The sequence below is a fragment of the Microcaecilia unicolor genome, chromosome 3 (genome assembly GCF_901765095.1).
Source record: "Microcaecilia unicolor chromosome 3, aMicUni1.1, whole genome shotgun sequence".
Classification (NCBI taxonomy): Eukaryota; Metazoa; Chordata; class Amphibia; order Gymnophiona; family Siphonopidae; genus Microcaecilia; species Microcaecilia unicolor.
Window position 1 is genome coordinate 49416374 of NC_044033.1, and position 22881 is coordinate 49439254.

The 22881-nt window shown below is 41.2% G+C and overlaps 1 protein-coding gene across 2 annotated transcripts in view; it reads left to right on the plus strand.

The window, feature by feature from the left end:
- SOS1 (SOS Ras/Rac guanine nucleotide exchange factor 1) overlaps positions 1-22881 on the plus strand; it is a 322749-nt gene that overhangs the window by 96399 nt on the left and 203469 nt on the right. For both annotated transcript variants that reach the window (XM_030195899.1, XM_030195900.1), the window contains exon 6: positions 11426-11569. In XM_030195899.1, coding sequence (XP_030051759.1) covers positions 11426-11569 — 144 coding nt within the window. The remainder of the gene's footprint in view (positions 1-11425; positions 11570-22881) is intronic.

Here is a 22881-nt window from a genome sequence, read left to right on the forward strand (position 1 = left end):
TAGGAAAAGCCATGGGATGAGATTAATGAACCAAGGGAAGAAGTGTAGATAGAAAAGAGGAGGGGACCAAGAACAGAACCCTGAGGTACGCCGACAGGCAGAGGGATAGAAGTAGAAGAGGATCCACCAGAGTGAACACTGAAGGTGCGGAGGGAGAGGTAGGAAGAGAACCAGGAAAGGACAGAGCCCTGGAATCCAAGTGAGGACAGGGTATCGAGGAGTATGCTGTGATCGACAGTGTCAAAAGCAGCGGAAAGATCAAGAAGAATGAGGATGGAATAGAGACCTCTGGATTTAGCCAGTAATAGGTCATTGGAGACTAGTAAGCGCAGTTTCGGTTGAGTGGAGAGGGCGAAAACCAGATTGTAGTGGGTCAAGAATAGCATGTGAGGCGAGAAAATGAAGGCAGCGGCGGTGAACAGCACGCTCAAGTAATTTGGAGAGAAAAGGGAGGAGGGAGATGGGTCGGGTCGGTAATTAGAGGGACAAGTAGGGTCGAGTGAAGGCTTCTTAAGGAGAGGTGTGACCACAGCATGTTTAAAGGCAGTAGGGACAGTTGCAGTGGAAAGTGAGAGGTTGAGACTGATAAAAGGAATAAGAGCAGGTGAGATGGCATTAAGAAGGTGGGTGGGAATGGGATCAGAGGAACAGGTGGTACATTTGAGGAAGAAAGGAGAAGTGTAGTTTCCTCTATAGTAACTTAAGGAAAGGAGGAAAAGGAATGAGGGGAAGGAGAGAGAGGGGAACGGACTAGTGGAGGGAGAGGTGGCGAGGTAGAGAATTCAAGGTTTATCTTTTGAACCTTGTCGTGAAAGAATTCAGCAAGAATTCAAATTTTTTCCAACATAATTTTGTTTTTCAGACACAGTAATTGCTTATCTTTGTGTACCATGCAAACTGTAAGTGTAAGATAGCTATTAGGTTTAACTCCAGTTAGTATCTGGTGTAAAGTTAAAGTATCTGTCTCTTATGTGAATCAGTATTGAACTTTAATAGAAGGAGAACAAGACTTGCAGCAGAATTTTAAAAAGCCAAATTTTTAAGATTACCTCTGTATGTTCTGAATTTACTAAGAGCCCTGTTTACTAAGCTGCATTAGAAGCGCATTAGCATTTAGCACATTCTAACCGTGTAGATGCTTATAATATTCCTATGGACGTCTACACAGTGCGCACTAATATTTAGCATGCGCTAAAAATGCTAGTGCACCTTAGTAAACAGAGCCCTAAATGTGAGAAAATATTTGGCGGCCCTTTGATTTAAAATAAAATAAATAAATAAAAAGCTGAGAGAAATCTATGCTTGAATGTAGCCTTCAGAAATGTTTAAAGTATTGTGATCTGTGAGATCTCTAACGACCCATAATCTAGTATTTCATGAAAGCATACAGTGCCTTGTAAAAATATTCACCCCTTGTATATTTTAAACACTCGACTGTCAAAAAAAAAATCATTTCAAAATAAAGCAGGAGTTTAGAATGGGTCTTATTTTGTACATAAGACCCACTCAGTTTCAGTGTGAAAGAACAGTTATAGAAGTAGTCAAAAAGTCATTAAAAATAAGAAGCCCAACCAAATAAATGGATCAAAATACCATTTACAAATAGAGTGATCTAAGCAAAACAATGGTATATGTGTAATAGCATACTATATGGAAATACAAGGCAATCAAAATAGTAAGTGATTATTCAAGAACAGCTTTAAATGGATCAAAATACCATTTACAAATAGAGTGATCTAAGCAAAACAATGGTATATGTGTAATAGCATACGATATGGAAATACAAGGCAATCAAAATAGTAAGTGATTATTCAAGAACAGCTTTTCAAAATATTCAAAAATTGACTTTTCAAAAATGGGGAGGAAAAGCCCTCATAACGACCAGAATCCACAATATTTAGGCTTTTTTTTTAGGTAACAGCCAGTTTGTAATGTGATTGGTCAAAAAGTAATCATGGGTCAAGAAAAACCTCCCAAGAAAAATCATGCAGAATAGATCCAAAAATTGAACAAAACTTTAATAATCTTCATGTCATCTACCCTACAATGAAACGTGTATCCATTGGTTATTCCACAAAAAGTTTTTTTTAACTGATCAACTGTTCTGATCAACTGTTCATCAATTTGTATGTAGAAAAATCAAATACTTAGCTTTTAAAGCACAGATGCAAATGTTCAGTCTTCTATTAAGTTACATTTCTTTACTATTCCTCATGAGCTTAATAGCTTGAACCTCTTAAGTTCAAGTCAAGGCTGAGGTCCCAATGGGGACTCGTTTCTCAACGGGTTCTTTTGGAGACTCAGCCAAAACAGTACCCAATGCTGTGCTTTAACTTTGCATTCTCGCACTAAAGAAGAGCCTTTGCGGGGAGGGTGTCACTTCAGCATGCTGGGTCAGTGAACTACAGGCTTCAGTAACAGATCCACTTCATGCTCTTTTATTTGAAATCTTTTTTATTGAGTGTGAAGCAACAAACATTCCAGATCATAACTAACAGTGCCCAAAACAGCTTATATCTAAGAGCAACAAACAGATCCAACAAGATAAAACACATTCCAGTATATAAAAGTTAGTCACTGTAACAACTCCCGAGGACAAGTCAGTACTCTGAGCCCCATGAGTAATGTCCAGAACTGAAAGAAAAAATAATATTGTTAAAAGTTCAGAATTCTGTTGTGGACAGTGGGTGTTAACGTAGACTAAAATGGTTCCCATGCTGCTTGATACTGAGAGCCTGCCACAGAATCCCAGGCATAGATGCAATGCCTCTCCATGGTTAACACAGTGATCATTGCCGCATGCCACAGTTGTTCAGAAGGAGGATCTCTGGAAAGCCAGGTCAAAAGGATCATCTCCAACACTGTGAACGTCACTGCCTACTGAGGGTGTAGACTGAGTTCCCAATGGTGTAGGTCAGGTCTCAAAGAGCCAGTTGCTGCCTACTGAGGTTGTAGACTGAATCCTCTCCTTAGTCCGTCCACCATCAATAATCCATCCAGGAAAGGAAAAGAAAAAGTCCATCCACGCCACATGACCTCTCGCCTCCCATGGTAAGGGGAGAGGTCAGTCTTTCCTTTCCTGGGCTCCTCTGCTGTTGGGCCCTGATTAGGGTTCCCCTTAGGGTGAGTCCAAGACTCTCAGAACTTACGCCTCCCTGAGGTTCTATACCATCCAGGGAAAATCAAGATTCCTATCCTGCCCCTCCCCCTTCAGGGCTAGGCTATGAAGGTTCTGTTTTGCCCCTCTGGGTCCTGTAGACAGACAACCCAGTGTCTTGTTTGTCTACATATGTAAATCAGATGCAAATGAGTAAACAGTTCAACTTCTGGATGCACGCTCTCTCTCTCTGCTCAAGAAATGATCCAAATAGTCCTCCCTCCTATTTAGCCTTTCCAGTCTGACTACAGCTGTACAAGCAGGGTTCCCTGTGTTCTCCTTAACCATGTTAGCGAGGGCTATATCCAAGTTGTCTTCCTGTATGAGCTTGCTATTTGGAGTATCCTCTTGGAGTTGGGGGTTACCCTTCCCTTGTGACAGGACGTACACCCCGTCACAAGCACCATCAGTGTCACCCAGTGGATGAATCTAGGTACACCCCACCTGCGAAGGGCAACTGTGGGTATAATCCCAAAAACAAAACACAGAGTTACCATAATAGGATGTGACCACAGGCCAGAGACAAAGGTAAACACTTGCCTCCACAAGGACTGGATCCTCAGGCAACTCCACAGCATATGACTCAGAGACGCCTCCTCGTGGCCACAGCAAAGACAGGCAGCTAACTTGTTAATCTTCATGAGAAACACTGTCTTGGGTGAATGATAAAGTCTCAAGTTTATATTATATTGTAATTCCCAGTAAGGGACATGGTCTGTGAGATTCCGCAGGCTTATAAGTCCAGATTGTAAACAGCCTTCTGGCAGAGGGGAGCCCAAATTTGCTGTCCACGTCTGTTCCAAGTGTGCAAAATTGTGAGGAGATGCTGTATCCTTAATGATACATCTATGGAACCTTTCACTGAGACTCTAAGGTCAGAGCCATGTCCAAAGACTCATAAATCTCCCCCGTCAAATTGGCTTTATCTAACGTGCCAATATAATGTTGAAATTGTAGATATGAAAAGGCAGCCTGTAGTGACAGATGAAATTGCTCTCTCAAGGAACGATTTAAGAATTCCATCCTTTTGTAACAGCTGATATAAAAAGTGTACACCTTTAGTTTCCCAGATGGCAAAAAACTTTGAGTCTTTGCTGGGTGGAAACACCAGGTTGAAATGAAGAGGCAGCAGCGGTGTGACCGTCAAGTCCAGTCTGCGAAACTTACAAAGCCAGTGATAAGTAGTGTGAAGTGGCCGAAAGTGTGTATACAATGAGGGATGCTGGGTAGACCCACCGGAGCACCATGCAAGTATACACTGAAATGTGTTTTTCCTAATGGTGCTGATTCCAGGACAGGTGAAGTATTCCTTCTTCTGGAACCAATCATTAAGATTAATATGCCACATTCCGCAGCGGCTCCCCCCCCCCTGCTCCCGTGGTAAGGCCACAATCTGCAAGGGAAGCCTAGGGCACTTCCCCTGCCACAGGTACTGTTTTATCATAGACGAAAGACATACAGCCAGCAAGGAACCAAAAATATATTAAACAAGCTTATTCTACCTGTCAGAGAAAGGGAGTAATCGCACCAACCACATAGCCAGTATCTGCCAATAGGGACCTCACATTAAGGACTTAAATTGTGAGGGGTCTGCTGGTAGATGTACACCCAAATATTTAATGCTACCTTCCGCCCACCACAAGGGGAAGGATTCTCCCCTCCCTATGTCGAGTGAACCAAAGGAAGGGCAGGCAATGCATATGATTTATCAAAGTTCAGTTGAAAACCTGATAAAAAGCCACACTCCTCTATCAACTTACCACTGGAAGGGACTTCTTTGGGTCAGCAAGGATAAGGAGCAAGTCATCGGCAAATGCTAGGGTTTTTAGCTCAGAGGTGCCAAGAAGAGGCTCCAGGGCAAGGACAAAAAGCAGGGGAGAAAAGGGGCAGCCCTGTCTCGTTCCTCGTGCTGTAGGAAAGGTTGGAGTCTGAATGCTGTTGACCAATAAAGAGGCAATGGGGTTAACATACAGAGCTTTCACTGCTTGTAGATACCAGCCCTGAATTCCCACATAAGCCATAGTTCTAAATAAAAAAGACCAAGTGACCCTATCAAAGGCCTTGGAAGCATCTAGAGTAGCCAGGAGGGCTGGCACCTGATTATGTTGATAGTGCACTACTTGCAAACACTAGGTATGACTGATGCCCCTTGATAAATCCCTTCTGGTCTCCTCCCCACCACCATCACTATAGGCAAACATCCTTAGGCTAAGTTTTACAACAACAGAGTGGTTTTGCGCACCCATCCTATATTCCTTTCTAAAGTAGTGTCAGAGTTCCATCTTAACCAGTCACCAGAAAGCACAATACATACTCTGGATTGCAAGAGAACATTGGCCTTTTATTTGGCGCGAAATACAGTTCATAGAAAGGCCACCCAGTTTCTTGTTTTTTTGTTTGAAAAAGGATGGGGACTGCCATTGGTAAACACACTCTTTGAATTGGCTGGCAGATTGCATCTCCTTTTCTTAAGTCTGGACTGACTCTGGAGGCTCATGTCACAGCTCACAATGTTAGAGCCATAGCTGCATCATAGTCCACTTAAGGTCAGCCTGAGCAGAGATCTGCAGAGCTGCAATGTATGCATGATTGTGTGTGTATGAAATTGCAGTTGTTTGCCTCTTTTGAAACTTTTCACTGTTGAAGCAAGAAAAATCCTGCATGTTCTATAAAAAAAATATATATATGGAATGTACCTTATATTCGTGCTGATTTACCTCAGCTATTAATACAGTTATGCTCTTCAGATTCTACTAAAATTGTTCTTTTTCTATTTTTTTTTTTTTAGAGTTTATGGGAGATTATCAGCACATTGGAGTCTTGTAGGACTGTTGTAAAAGACTCTAACACATCATATACTCTGTCCTTTTTGTTTGGTTGATGTGCTAAAAGGCATTGGCAGAGTCTTGTACAGTCCTATAGGCAATGCGTTTTTTTCTAGCAAAAAAGGTGCCGGTACTCAAATGCTAGGCCACCCTTCAGGAGTAGGGTGATCACTGAGGGACCCACCCAACAATAGCCAGGCCCCCTGCAACCAGTCTCAGAATCTAAGACAAGGCAGAATTGGTGTATAGAGCCTGAGCTCTTTCATTAAAACTTGGGGTTCATGGGTCAATTTTAGCAGACATTGGAAAAGGTGCCGGTACTCAGTACCCCCAAGTACCCCCTCAAAAAAGCCCTGCCTATAGGACTCAAACTTTTCAGTATCCTTCTATAAATTTTATATACAGTTTCCGATTTTAGGCTTTTAACTGATATAAAATCCAAATAAATAAACAAATACACTGATAAAACACCCTGATGCAAATAATTTAAAATAGGGTTTTATCCAGTAAACACCATTTCTTCTAGCACTCAGTGAGCCTCATGCTTGTCTGGTGTCCCTTATTCAGGTTTTGTGCCTCCCCCCTCCCTCTCTAATTTTACACATTTCTAAGCATCTTCAACATATAAACAAAGATAATAGGGCTAATATCAGTAAAACTGTGAACTTAAACACAACTAAATAAAAGAAGAAATCATACAAGCCTACAATAGAGTGTTTGGGATCCATCTAAATAAGAGATGATGTCAAATATTAAAGCAAAAGAAGAAAATATGAAAAAGTAAAAATTGCAGACTCACTGTTTATTCTAACTTTGAGAATTATGCTCCTAAATTGACCTCTCTTGAAAATTTTCTAGTGCTGAGTCCCTAAACTTATTCTCAACATTTTGCTAAAAGTGAGTGATAACGGGATAAATTTAGAGTGAAGAAATCATCAGAGCTTAACATAGAGTTTCAGCACTAGGCTTGTGAATGAAGGTTCCTAAGTGTGGTGGAAAATGGGACACACGTTTAGGAGCTCCGCTTTTTTGAATACTGGCCTTGACTAGTGAAATCATACCTTGGTGCTGTGCAAGAGAGACTTCCTAGAAATTATCATAACCTGCTTAATGAAACATTATAGACGCTTAACCCATTGACTTGCTGTAGAATCCCTTAAATGCTTGGGTTATTCATTTTAATCAAACAATTGTCTGGATAAGAGAGAAAATATTCCTTCCAATGCTAAAACATGAGGGCGCATCTACAGAAACTGACGATATCTTATGCATTTGCTAGATCCTTGGACCCAAAAACAATGCATTGTTAGTTCGAAAGAAAAGTCTCATATTGTTTAGATGGACTGAAAAACAAAAGTAATAAGTAGAACAAGTTGCTGCTGAGTATTCTATACGCTCATGGATAATCAATGATGTCCAAACTATGCAGTGAGACCTGTGTTAAAGTTTCTCCTCCTGTTTGAGCCCCCTGCACCAAATGCTTTTTAGATGGTAGCTAGAACATGCGTTTAAAGAAGGCATGGCTTCAATGGAATTTTGAGTTTAAATATTTCTTAAATGTTTCCCTGGAACTAAGAAGGGGGTCTCTAGGAAAGGTCTCAGATTAGAAATCCTATTCTTGTTCTCTAATACTTCCAACTTAAGGAAAGCATGATATGTTTTTTTAACTTACCTCAGCTGTCAGAGACTGAAAGGTGGAAATATCTGACGCTGTCAGCTCTAATTTCCCATGTTGGTTCTCCACATTAGTCTCCAAAGTACCCACTTGATTCTGAATTTACCCAAGAGACACTTGAGTAGCACTTAATCTAGCCATAACAGCTTTCTCCAGCAAAGTTATAGCTTGCTAGGTTGTCTCCAGAGTCACTACCTCTGGGCAGCAAAGAAGAGAAACAGATCTTTCCTCCTTTCCTGGTCTGAAAGACTGGGGAATCCCATGTTCACTGGGCACCTACATAACTTTCTAGTCACACCGAAGGAGCTACTCTGCCTTCCACCATGGCTTCAGGCACTCCCTCTGCATAACTTCTGCCTTCTGTCCTACAGGTTCCATCTGATGTGGCACCCTCAATTTTAAGTCGGTGTGGCTCTCTCAGGTGGGTGCTGACAGTGAGGCACTCTCCCAGGTCTGCACTCAGGTGGCCTTAAAAATGCTGCAAGATATCTTCTCTCTGTCATAAGGAAAAGCCATCTGCTTCCCCTACCCCTTTCCTTTGACTATAACAGTGAAAAGAAATATTGTAAAGTAAAGGAAAATTTAATGCCTCAATCAGGAGAGATAAAGGATGCTATCACACAGTTCCATCTTGGTTTCTCCACCCCTCCCCATTTTTGTGCCTTTCCTGTACTGATGATCTCTGTGACACAAACACGCATATTTAATTCCACCAGGAAATATTCCCAGGAATAGTACCTGTGCTGTGAAAATACACAGCTATACAAAGAACTCCATCATTTGGTGGAAAATAAACAGCGCTACCCCCCCCCCCCCCCCCCCCCAGATATTGGAATCTTCAGCAGTCAGTAATTTTAAAGCACTGACAACCATGGGCTGAATCCGACACAATTGTTAAATTCAGGGCTTAATCTGGGCACCACCATTGAATTTCTGTGTCATAAACCGAACCCTCTACACATGATTGCTTCAGCCATTCTGCTACTAATGCACGTTAACGCACTACCATTCTATTTCTCATGCTGAAATGAACTTTCTACATTTGATTGTTTAACTTACCTTATAAGTTACTGTCTAACTTACTCTATAATCTACTCTATCATGTTGAACTTTGTATTTCTCACTCCAGAAATGGCGATCTATTGCATAATGTAAGCCACATTGAGCCTGCAAATAGGTGGGAAAATGTGGGCTACAAATGCAACAAATAAGTAAATAAATAGGCAGCCCACTAGCAGTTATCTGGATCCTGACCAATATTCAGACCAGTAACTGAATAAAGTTAGGGCACCCATTTTTTGCTATCCTAAATGTATCTGGGCGCTTAACCTGGTTAGCGGACTGAAAATCAATACTGACTTCGTAAGCCCAGTCTGTGCCCTATCTCTGCCCCTAGGCTGCTCCAGCACTAACCCAGTACTACTATGGACGAAACATACATTTAGCAGCACTAGCCAGTTAAGTGCCACTGAATATATGATTTGGGGCCAACCAGTGGGATTTAACCAGACAGGAGCCTTCTTACCTGGGTAGGCAGTAGCATTAGTGCTGCTTTCCATCTCGTTTTCTTGACAACGTTTGGATATTCATGAGTAAGAGCGAGGAAGATGAGAGCTTTCCCCTCGGAGCCCTCACAACCACCCACCTTACCTTCAGGTCCGAAGGACCAATTTGTGACGTACAGAGTACTCCAACTACAAAGAGCTGAGGAAATGTGGCCGCTTGGCACAGCTATGGAGGAAGTGACCCATGAGTGTGACTTGGCTGAAGAAACCTCTCTCAGCCTGGCTGAACGAACGCCACTGTTGCAGCCAGCTCCCTCTCCCAATGAAGGCGTGGAACCCGATCTATTGTCTGCTGAAGAGCTGTCTTTTGCTTGAGACCGAGGAGGAAAGACTGCTTTGAGGTTTGCAATACCAGAGAACGTACTGCCCACGCCCTCATTGGTGGAGGCAACACTGGGAGTTCCCCTCGCAGCTTCTTCTCCAATTTGAGTGCCTCTCTTGAGTCTTGGTTTGGGTGTAGAACCGGGACAATTGGGCAAATTTCTCCCAATTTGAGTTTTACCCTCAGTGACCAGAACAGTTCTCTTTGGAGACAATTTGGGAAGCAATTTCGCAACTGGGTCAAGCTTTAACATCATCATTGAAAACGTTTGGAGCTAAGTTTCAAGCGCAAGAAGAATGTTTTCTAAGAATGGAAGGAAAGATCACAACCTTACAGGTAGATTTTGAAAGCTCTATGAAAGAGGTACAGAATGATAAAAGATCATTCTAACTTAAGTTTTAAAGTTGAAATGTTGGAAAATCAGGCCAAAGCCCTGAAATGACAGGTTATTAACTTTCCAAAGGTACCTTTAAGATCGCCTAGAAGAAACATTTATTAAATATTTGAAATCTTGAAACTACTAAAAGAATCTTTGCCGCTGATGAATCAAGTTTATTATTTGCTCTTAATTAGAAGAAAATGAAAAACATCCTAATTTAGGGGCTGAGGTTTTAAATGTTTCACAGCTCTTGGAAACTTCTGACTCAGAATTGAAAGAACTTACAACGCTGATGGTGACTTTTGTTTTGAAATCTGATAAAGACCAGGTTCTGTGTCTTTTCTTTAAATATAAGGATGATTTGTTTTTGAATACTAAGATAAGAATGTATCCGGATTGAAACATAGAAGAGAATTTCTGTTAATGAGACCTGCGGTTTTCCAGTTGGGAGCACTTGTTAAGTATAGGTGTATTAAGTATGTTTTCTTTTATCAGTTTCAACTATCCAGTCTTTTGCCTGCTAATAAGAAGGTTGCCTGAGTTTAATATGGACTATTATGAGAGCTAGAATAATCCTTAGCTTAAAGAATTTTATTTTTGGAGTATTGTCTGCACTCACCTACTTAGCTTTTCTCATTATCTATTTAAAATATTTCCTTTGTTTAAGTGAAGGGCTTCATTCCCCCAATATGGTGGACTTTAGTATTTAAATCCTTGGACCCAGAGTTTGTGGTATTTTTTTTCTTTTTCCTTTTTCACTATGATGAATGGGTTTAATTACTTTTCTGTACAAGTGGTGAATGCTTGGTGAATTTATGTTTGTATTCATAATTTATATAGCAATAAAAAAGGATATGGCATATTCATTATTTGGTTGTGCTTCTTAGTGTTGAAATAGCTCTAAGATTTGCTCTCAATTGGGAGTTTTTTGATTGCAATCACGTATGGCAATAGCTATAAAGAAAATGTAGAAATGAATCTGCAATATAAATGAAAAAAACCTTATATAAAAGAAATTAATGTATCTGTTTTGCTTTATTTCTATTTATCATCTTTAAAAGTGCACTAAGATGGCTACCACACCATTTTATTAAAAACAAATCATGAAACTAGAGAATAATTCGGCCACAAACTTAATCCCATAATCTTGCTGTCAAGCAGATACTCGGATAACCAGATAAGTGGGGTTTTCATTCACACTTCTATTTCACTGTCCTTCCTTTCATCTCCAGTTGCTTCTGGGGCATTCAAGTTCATTGTCGGAGATGAGGCAACAAGACAAGGAAGTAAGACGTGAGAGGCTCCTCTGCTATTTTATCATATACGTTGTCTCCAAATGAGCTCCTTTTATTTTATTTTAAGGAGGTAGCTTTATACTAGCAGTTCTTTTCCCTTTTTAAGTTTAGCTTTGTTCTTACAACATATTGTAATTTGTAATTCATACATAAGTAATTTAATTTCAATAAGTAACTAATTTTAAAAGATTTTCTTCTATTTTTCAGGATGTAGAAAATATATTTAGTCGTATAGTAGATATTCATGAACTTACTGTGAAGCTTTTGGGCCATTTAGAAGACACAGTGGAAATGACAGATGAAGGCAGTCCCCATCCATTAGTAGGAAGCTGCTTTGAAGATTTAGCAGAGGTGAGGATTGGTAATTCATTGTTTTAATGCAATTCAGTTTTATTGCTTCTTAAATAATCAGTTCCTTGCATGTAAGGTAAGTATAGCAATGTTTTTCTGAACATTTTGTAAAACTCCTAAGAAATAGAATATTTTTTGATTCAGCATTGTTTTGTAGCAAAGTAATTGATCAATTTACACGACCTCAATGATTTCCTTAATAGGAAATTGTATTACTGTAAAATTGATATGCAGGAAAGATCAGTGGTTCTCAACCCAGTCCTCGGGGTACACCCAGCCAGTTGGGTTTTCAGGATACACACAATGAATATGCATGAGATAGATTTGCATGTACTGCCTCCATGGTATTCAAATCTATCTCGTGCATATTCATTGTGAATATCCTGAAACTCATCTGGTTGTATGTGCCCCAGGGAAAGGGAATGGTACTTGGTATACCACCTTTCTGTGGTTATAATCAGAGCAGTTTACATATTATATACAGGTACTTATTTTGTGAACTAGGTTGAAAAGCACTGGGGTAGATAATCCTGCAGTGTAAATAATGTCTTTGTAGTTAAAGTCAAAGAAACGGTGGAGACCACTGTTCCATGGTTTACTCCATGTTTTGGACATTGTATTACTATTTTCTATATGTCCTGTACCATATATTGATATCTGTGGCCATTAGAAACTAACATTTCTTCAAAGGAAGGAACTCTGCTGCGCGTCTTATATTCCGCCAGAGTCGCTATACTCACGTTAGCCCTCTCCGCAAGTCGCTTCACTGGCTCCCTATCCGCTTCCGCATACGGTTCAAACTTCTCCTTTTGACCTACAAGTGCATCCTCTCCGCAGCTCCTCAGTACCTTTCCGCTCTCATCTCTCCCTACACTCCTCCCCGTGAACTCCGTTCGCTGGGTAAATGTCTCCTGTCGTCCCCCTTCTCCCCCACTGCTAACTCCCAGCTCCGTTCCTTCTATCTCGCTGCTCCCTATGCCTGGAATAGACTCCCTGAGCCAGTACGTCAGGCTCAGGCTCAGTCTCTGGCTGTCTTCAAATCTAGGCTTAAAGCCCACCTCTTTGCTACTGCTTTCGACTCCTAACCATGACTCTTTTACTCAACACCCTCACTTATCACCCCTACCACTGCAATTTCCCCACCCCTAGCTGTCTGTTCGTCTGTCCAATTTAGATTGTAAGCTCTGTTGAGCAGGGACTGTCTTTTCATGTTAATTTGTACAGCGCTGCGTAAGTCTAGTAGCGTAATAGAAATGTTTAATAATAATAATAATAATAATAATAGTAGTAGTAGTAAAGGAAGAAACTGTGATCTCTGTCTACTAGTTCTGGTCAACCTCACAACTGTAGCCCTTGTCTATGGAATTGCAGGGCCACACAGCCCCACATGACAACTTGATCAAACTTAAGGATGGGATTTTACTAAATCCGGTTTCCAGGCTAGTCAGTTTACTTTGTTTGAGGTAAGGCTGAGGTTTTATGTAAATTGATGTTCTCATGTAACCAGGGCTGTAGAGTTGGTACACCAAACCTTTGATTCCAATTCTGACTCCAAATCTTCTGTTTTTCTACTGTCTGACTCCGACTCCTACTATATGTAGTAAATCTAAGAGATGTTTGATTAATTACAGAAACATAGGATATTTATATACAAAATTAGGACTAATTCACCACAATATATATTTACTACTACTACTTAACATTTCTAGAGCGCTACTAGGGTTACGCAGCGCTGTACAGATTAACATAAATTGACATAAAGGACAGTCCCTGCTCCAAGGAGCTTACAATCTAAAGGGCGAAATGTCAAGTAGGGGCAGTCCAGGTTTCCTGAATAGAGGTATGATGGTTAGGTGCCAAAGGCGACATTGAAGAGGTGGGTTTTGAGCAAGGCTTTGAAGATGGGCAGGGAGGGGGCCTGGTGTATGGGCTCAGGGAGATTATTCCAGGCATGGGGTGAGGCGAGGCAGAAAGGGCGGAGCCTGGAGTTCGCGGTGGTGGAGAAGGGTACTGACAGGAGGGATTTGTCTTGAGAACGGAGGTTACGGGTAGGAATGTAAGGGGAGATGAGGGTAGAGAGGTAGGAAGGGGCTGTAGATTGAGTGCATTTGTAGGTTAAAAGGAGAAACTTAAACTGTATGTGGTACCTGATCGGAAGCCAGTGAAGTGACTTGTTGAGGAGAGGGGTGATATATGAGTGTACCGGTTCAAGCGGAAGATAAGACGTGCAGCAGAGTTTTGAATGGACTGAAGGGGGGGGATAGGTGGCAAATTTGGAGGCCAGTGAGGAGGAGGTTGCAGTAGTCAAGGCGAGAGGTAATGAGAGAATGGATGAGAGTTCGGGTGGTGTGCTCAGACAGGAAGGGGCGAATTTTGCTGATGTTATAGAGGAAGAAGCGACAGGTCTTGGCTATCTGCTGGATATGCGCAGAGAAGGAGACGGAGGAGTCAAAGATGACCCCGAGGTTGCGGGCAGATGAGACGGGGACGATGAGGGTGTTATCAACAGAGTTAGAGAGTGGAGGGAGAGGAGAAGTGGGTTTGGGAGGGAAGACAATAAGCTCGGTCTTGGCCATGTTCAGTTTCAAGTGGTGGTTGGACATCCAGGTCGCAATGTCGGCTAAGCAGGCCGATACTTTAGCCTGGGTTTCTGCAGTGATGTCTGGTGTGGAGAGATAAAGCTGGGTGTCATCGGCATAAAGATAATATTGGAACCCATGGGAGGAGATTAGGGAACCCAGGGAAGAGGTGTAGATTGAGAAAAGAAGGGGTCCAAGGACAGATCCCTGATGAACTCCAACAGCGGGATGGGGGTGGAGGAAGAACCCTGAGAATGTACTCTGAAGGTACGGTGGGAGAGATAAAGGGAGAACCAGGAGAGGACAGAGCCCTGGAACCCAAGTGAGGACAGTGTGGCGAGAAGTAAGTTATGATTGACAGTGTCAAAAGCGGCGGATAGGTCGAGGAGGATAAGGATGGCGTTTGAACAAAGAACCTGAACAAAAAAATATGCATGTCACTGTTACGTACTTAATATTTTATTTATAATTAATTGAAAATAGTGAACAAAAATAAACTTGTACAGAAAAGCTGGTATTAAAGCAATCATAAGATACAAAGTAACCTATATCTTCATGATAACTTTCAAAAATTTTACATTATTGTAATATATCTAGCTGAAGTCCACAAATTGGGGAATCCAGTAGCCCAAAGGAGACATTTTTTAAAATAAATCTTTGAAGAATTTGTCCTCAGAAAAAGAATTGCCTCAGTCAGATCATCCTTCATGGATGCCCTCAGAGCAGAGAACAGCCTCTCAACACTAACTTCTCAATCTCAAACACAATCATAGTTTAGTCAGCATGCAGCAGACATTTCCCAGTGTCTTGCTGCAGGCACTGCCTCTGGTACAGCTGTTCTATTTTCTTCCAGCATCATGTGACTCAGGGCCAGATGCTCAAAACCTAACGAGGCAGCATCGTGGGTTTTACACTGGTTCTAGCCAGTTTAGCGAGCATGGAGTTCACGGAGACTTGCACAAAAGGGTCCTGCAAACTGTTTTCCTGACATGGTAGCAGCTAGTGAAAATTGTATGCAAAGCTATTATAATGAGCTAATTACTGTACAAATGTGCATGCAAAGTGATGCACAGCCATTTTCCCAGCAATGCACAGAAGCAGCCCCTACTTTTACCATGGAAACTTTAACGAGAGGTCTGGAGCTGTCGGTCCTGACAGTTCTTCATTGTCTTTACCTGCTGAATATGTCTTCCAGAGCTGGCAACCCATCTCTTGCAGCAGTGACGTATTAATTTCCTCCACTCCCAGGGCTGGCACTCTCCCTCCCCGGCAGAAGGAAAATTGAAGGAGGAAGTGCTATTTCATCAACCCTTCCTGAGGGCAGTGAAACTTAACTGTGCTGTTGCAAAAAGAAATCATCACTGTAGCAGAAACATTTCTGTTCATGTTTAAAGCAGATTAATCTTCTACAGATTCTCAAGCCAGCTGTCACTGAAAAGATCATTACAAAATATATATATGTAAAAGAAAAGAAAAATTAAAAGAAGGCTACCAAACTGTTTTCATATACACAGCTTGAAGGCATAAATTAGAGGCTCCATAATCAGCTTTTATATTAGATGGCAAAGAGAGCACATTAAATTCAGAAATTAAATCTCTGGAACTATAGTTAGCTCACAAAAATACTTATAACACTGAGGTCTCATAATTTCTGAATAGAAATTATGAGACCTCCGTAAACAGTACAATTCCATGTGTGCTAAACAGGCTAAGCAACTTAGGCTTCCTTTTACTAAGCTGCAGGAAAAAAGGGCCCTGTGATAATGGCGGGGGCGGTTTTTCCCTTGCACCAGGGCCCTTTTTACTGCAGCGGGTAAAAGGCCCCTTAATACAAAAGTCAATGCGGTAAGATTGCTCTTACCACGTGGCCATGCGAGGGAGGGGCACTTACCACCATGGTTAGGGCTCCTTTGGTAGCCTGGCGGTTGCCCAATTACTGCTGGGTTAGTGCTGCACTATAAAAGATTTTTTCTGGCACGTCGGAAATGGTGCACTCTCAAGGTGGAACTACCACTGGTGGGTGACCGTGTTGGGCCGGTTGTAGCTCAGAGTTAGTGTGTGGTAAGCCTGTTTTGGTCTTACTGCTGCTTTGTAAAAGGGCCCCTTAATGCTTCAATTGGTGCACATTTTTTATGCTGAACAAAATAAGACTGGTTGTTTTTTGGCTTTTGGCTTCATATCTAAAAGGTAAAATGCATTAAATGCAGGGTAGTTACCTTATATAATCAGAACAAAGGTATGGTTACTAATGATTCAGACATAGTTGAACTTTTTCAAAATTTGTACAAATCTCTGACTTCAGCCTCAGAGAAGGAGTTTGATTCCTTTTTCTCCAAACTCCAACATCCTACACTGTCTGAAAACCAATCTAAATCACTACACTCTTCTATCACAATTGACGAAATTAAAACAGCTATAAAGTCCTTTCATTTAAATAAATCACCTGACCCAGACGGATTGTCAGTCGAATTCTGTAGAGCTTTTTCTTCAGAACTCTCCCTCATTTTACATTCATTTTATAATCACATAATTTCTGATCATCAGGTCCTTGGTTCCTTTGTAGAAGCCAAAATTATAGTTCTTCCAAAACCTAGAAAGGATCGCTCATATGTAATGAATTACAGACCCATCTCCCTTATAAATTTAGACAGTAAAATTTGTGCAAAAATAATTGCTTTAAGACTATCTTCTATACTCCCTAAACTTATACATCCAAATCAAAATGGATTCGTGCCTAATTGATCCACAAGTGATAACACAAGATTACTTTGTATTTTACTTTCTTTATCCTTCCACTCCTCTCACCAATAGTTGCTTTGTCCCTGGACGCAGAGAAGGCGTTTGACCAAGTTGAATGGTCCTATCTATTTAGAGTTCTTTCCTGGTTCAGTTTCAGACAGCATTTTATTCAGATGGTAAAAATATTATATCTAAACCCCCGTGTCAGGATTTTTGTGAATGATTTACTTTCTTCCGCTTTCTCTGTGTCCAGGGGCACAAGGCAAGGATGCCCTCTTTCCTTGCTTTTAATTTATCAATTGAACCCCTCGCTATAGCTCTTAGACAACATTTTCACACTGAAGGATTTCAACTCTCATATTTTGAAGTCAAATTATTATTTTTATATGCAGACAACCTCTTACTTTATACGTTTCCCAACTCAATTCCATATATCCTAAATCTGATTAAATCCTTTTCATACATATCTGGATACAAAGTAAAGTGGAAGGAAACATAGTAACATAGTAGATGACGGCAGAAAAAGACCTGCACGGTCCATCCAGTATGCCCAGCAAGATAAACTCGCATGTGCCATTTTTTGTGTATACCTTACCTTGATTTGTACCTGTCTTTTTCAGGGCACAGACCGTATAAGTCTGCCCTGCCTCCCACCACCGGCTAAGCTTCTGGGGATCCCTTACTTCTGAGTAGGATTCCTTTATGTTTATCCCACGCATGTTTGAATTCTGTTACCGTTTTCCTCTCCACCACCTCCCGCAGGAGGGCATTCCAAGCATTCACCACTCTCTCCGTGAAAAAATACTTCCTGACATTTTTCTTGAGTCTGCCTCCATTCAATCTCATTTCATGTTCTACCGTCTTCCCCTCTCTGGAAAAGGTTTGTTTGCGGATTAATACCTTTCAAATATTTGAACGTCTGTATCATATCACCCCTGTTTCTCCTTTCCTCCAGGGTATACATGTTCAGGTCAACAAGTCTCTCCTCATACGTCTTGCAACGCAAATCCCATACCATTCTCGTAGCTTTTCTTTGCACCGCTTCCATTTTTTTAACATCCTTCGCAAGATACGGCCTCCAGAACTGAACACAATACTCCAGGTGGGGCCTCACCAACGTCTTATACAGGGGTATTAAAACCTCTTTTCTTCTGCTGGTCACACCTCTCTCTATACAGCCTAGCAATCTTCTAGCCTTGTCACACTGTTTTGTCGCCTTCAGCTCCCCAGATACTATCACCCCAAGATCCCTCTCCCCGTCCGTACCTATCAGACTCTCACCGCCTAACACATACATCTCCCGTGGATTTCTACTCCCTAAGTGTATCACTTTGCATTTCTTCGCATTGAATTTTAATTGCCAAACGTTAAACCATTCTTCTAGCTTCCGCAGATCTTTTTTCATGCTTTCCACTCCCTCCGGGGTGTCCACTCTGTTGCAAATCTTGGTGTCATCCGCAGAAAGGTAAACTTTACCTTGTAAGCTTTTGGCAATATCACTCACAAATATATTGAACAGAATCGGCCCCAGCACCGATCCCTGAGGCACTCCACTACTCACCTTTCCCTCCTCTGAGCGAACTCCATTTACCACCACCTTCTGGCATCTGCCCGTCAACCAGTTCGTAATCCAGTTCACCACTTCGGGTCCTATCTTCGGCCCGTCTAGTTTATTTAAGAGCCTCCTGTGGGGAACCGTGTCAAAAGCTTTGCTGAAATCTAAGTAGATTACGTCCATAGCATGTCCTTGATTTAATTCTCTGGTCACCCAGTCAAAGAATTCAATGAGATTCATTTGGCACGATTTCCCTTTGGTAAAACCATGTTGTCTCGGATCTTGCAACTTATTTGCTTCCAGGAAATTCACTATCCTTTCCTTCAGCATCACTTACATTACTTTTCCAATAATTGAAGTGAGGCTTACCGGCCTGTAGTTTCCAGCTTCTTCCCTATCACCACTTTTGTGAAGAGGGACCACCTCCGCTGTTCTCCAATCCCACGGAACCTCTCCCGTCTCCAAGGATTTATTAAACAAATCTTTAAGAGGAACCGCTAGAACCTCTCTGAGCTCCCTCAATATCCTGGGGTGGATCCCATCCGGTCCCACTGCTTTGTCCACCTTTAGATTTTTAAGTTGTTCATACACACTCTCTTCCGTGAACGGTGCTATATCCACTCCATTCTCACATGTACTTTTGCCAATCAATTGTGGTCCTGCTCCAGGATTTTCTTCTGTGAAAACAGAACAAAAGTATCTATTTAGCAAATTTGCTTTTTCTTCATCATCATCTATATAGCGGTTCTCAGCATCTTTCTGTCTCACAATTCCCTTTTTAGTCTTCCTTCTTTCACTAATATACCTGAAGAAGGTTTTGTCACCCCTCCTTAGATTTCTAGCCATTTGTTCTTCCGCTTGCGCTTTTGCCAGACGTATCTCTCTCTTGGCTTCTTTCAGTTTCATCCGGTATTCCTCCCCGTGTTCCTCTTCTTGAGTCTTTCTGTATTTCAGGAACGCCAACTCTTTAGCCTTTATTTTCTCAGCCACTTGTTTGGAGAACCATATTGGTTTCCTTTTTCTCTTGCTTTTATTTACTCTCTTCACATAAAGGTTTGTGGCCCTATTTATAGCTTCTTTCAGCTTGGACCACTGTCCTTCCACTTCTCGTTCATCCTCCCATCCCATCAGCTCCTTCCTCAGGTATTCCCCCATTTTACTAAAGTCAGCATGCTTGAAATCCAGGACTTTGATTTTTGAGTGGCTGCCCTCCACTTCAGCCGTCATATCAAACCAAACCGTTTGATGGTCACTGCCGCCCAGGTGGGCACCCACTCGGACATTTGACACACTATCCCCATTTGTGAGCACCAGATCCAGCGTCGCTCCCTCCCTCGTGGGTTCCGTCACCATTTGTCTGAGCAGAGCACTTTGAAAAGCATCCACGATCTCTCTACTTCTTTCCGATTCCGCAGACGGAACTTTCCAATATACATCCGGCAGATTGAAATCTCCCAGCCTTCCCCTGAATAATTTCAAGATCTGTCTTCCTTTTCCTTTAATATCCAATCTAGTTTCATCAGATACTTAGGAATTTATTCCAACAGTTATATTGACATTACAATTTAAAAAAAATCAATCTACTCATTACTGTTCTTAAAAACACTTCTAATTGGTCCCCCTTATTTCTTAATTGGTGGGGCAGATTAGAAACTATTAAAATAACCCTTACACGAAAAATAAATTACATCTTAAGTATGCTACCCCTTAAATTCCCCAGTTATTTCTTTAAACAAGTTGATTGTACTCTACTTACTTTTCTTTGGGAAGGAAAAACTCCTCACATAGCTCTTAAGAGTTTAAGACTTTCTAAGGATAAAGGTGGGGTTAGTTTTCCCAAATTTTATCAATTACCATCAATCTTTTATATTATGCCAAGCCTCCAAGTGGTTTCTTGCACAGGTTCCAGTATTCCTCAATCTCCTATTTGGTTACTATTCGAAAGAAAGCTTGTCCAACCTATTCCAATTCAATTTTTCTCAGAAATGGTACTCTTAACATAATTACTCCCTTCTTAGTTATTTCAGCTTCTATGGAAGCTATTAAAAACTTAAGAATCTTCTTCCTAAGAATCTTAATATACTTCATGATTCACTGATTTGGAATAATCCATTTGATTGTAATACCTTGATTGGTCCATATGGCATAAAGATAATCATGGCTTCTTTTGCATATAAATCCTTTGCTCAATTACAACAGGAATTTCAGATACCAAATTCACAATTTTTTAATACGTCATGTATTAAAGCATTTAAAACTTAACATTAAAAACCTATCACACTCTCATCCTTTACAATCTTTCCTTCAGTCTCTTCCAACTAATACCTACTCCGATTCTCTTTTTTATAAATTTCACCAAACTCATTCAGAACACTTCTGTATTTCCACTCGGAAAGCTTGGGAAACAGATATTGACTCACAGCTGTCTGATCATCAGTGGTCTATATTTTGGTTACAAGGCCCTAGTCACTCTTCTTTTTAGAACGTAGGGCCCAGTGGACTCCCATTAAATCTTTAAAAGTAAACTCTCTCCCAGTGACCTGTGCTGCTCTTGCAATGCTCAAAAAGGGACTCTTAGACATTTCTGTTTGAATGTAAGATTGTTTATAATTTTTGGTCAGATTTTTGGCTCAAAATTTTGTGCATATTACAATCTCTGTCTTTTAATCATATTATTTGGAAATCCTTTGTCTTGTCTCAGTCTCCTTCTGATGAGGATGCTTCCTTATTTGATTTTCTAATCTCAGTTGCCCTCAAATTGATAATTCAACATTCGAAAGATAATTCCAATCCAGGACACAAATACCTAGCAAGAGCCCAAATACCTGTTAACAACTCCACTAATATCCAATGAAGAGACTGAATATTAAAATGAATATAATATAAAACTTATACTCAGTCATCCAGTTTTCAAATGCTTAACTAAAAAATATATAATGTAATGTAGGTTCTCAGTAATCAACGGTGGTCTTAGCTGACATAGCTCTGGGGTTTTATTAAACTGTTGACCTCTCATTCAATCACTGCACTAATAGTGGTTCTAAAAATGTTATATGTTTCAATAATTTTTATTGATGAACATCAAAAAGATCCAATACAGTAAGATAAGAAACATTTAGATACCAATCTCAAGAAACAGAAAATTGTTTTTACCACATTTGTTCCTAAAGCCATTGTCATCAATTCGTTTTTCAATTTTATATCCCCCCTACCCCTTCTTCTATTATAGCACTAAACAACAACCAAGAGAGCAGATCCCAAGGAGCCTGTGTTCTGATGGCCCCCCGAGATCCCCCCCCCCAGGTCCACATTTATCACCTATTCCCACCCCTCTACCCTCCCCTTCCCTTCCAAAGCTCTAGATATAGGTCAATGGGACAACGTCCTGGGTTATTCTATCAGTCAAATGTTCAAAAGGGAGCTTTTCGCTCTTGGGGGCAAAGAGTCCAAAAACGGGCCCCATCTCAAACAAAATTTATCAAACTCACGCCTGTCTCCTTCTTTTATCATCATACGCTCAGTTCGCAATAGTTGTACCATCCGTACTCGCCAGCTTTGAAGAGATGGGCCTTCCGGTGATAACCAAGCTGCTAGAATGGACTTTTTTGCAATCAGAGTAGCTTGCCGGACAAAATTTATAAGACCTTTCGGCCTTGGAGCTCTTAAGCAGGGATTCCCAAACAGCAGGAGTGGCGAACCAGACCACTTAGTTCTCCACAAAGCAGAAACCTTTAAAAGTAGAGTTGACCAGAAGTTCTGAATTTTTGGGCAGGCCCAATACATATGTCCCAAGGTCGCCCCTTCAGCATAGCACTTGGGGCACATCCCATCTGGAGAGGCCCCTGCATAGAATGCTCGTCGGGGCGGCATATGCATCCGAAAAGCAAAGCGATACTATAGCTCCCAATGGTCCGCTAGGGGAGACGCTCTATGCAGTGTTAACACATGTTCTTTAAGCAAACCCGATGAAACTTCTACTAGCAGGTCTCTGCTCCAAGCCTCTGCGTATTTGCCAAAATCCGGTTCTGCAATTGTATCTTTAATATGTCGGAGATGGAATCTCAATGGAACTTTTTATTGCGATCCCAAGGCAAACGCCACTGGCAATTCCTCTTGTACATCTTCCGCTAAAGATTCCCAAGGTAGGCTCCTCGTGTAATGTAGCAACTGCCAGTAATGAAAGTAGTCTTTAGGGTGAAATAGGCCTCTTTTTTGTAATTCCTGAAACGATTGCAGCTTTCCCTCCCAGGTTAAGATCTGTTGCAGGTAAATTATGCCCCGCTCTCTCCATTGTTTGAAAACATTATACATCATTCCGGGGGGGAATTCAGGGTTCCCACACAATGGTAACATCGAGGTGACCTTTGTCGAAAAGTGATGTAATCTGCAGATCCAGTTCCATGCCTTCTGCGCCTGTGGCAGGATATTAGAAATGTTCA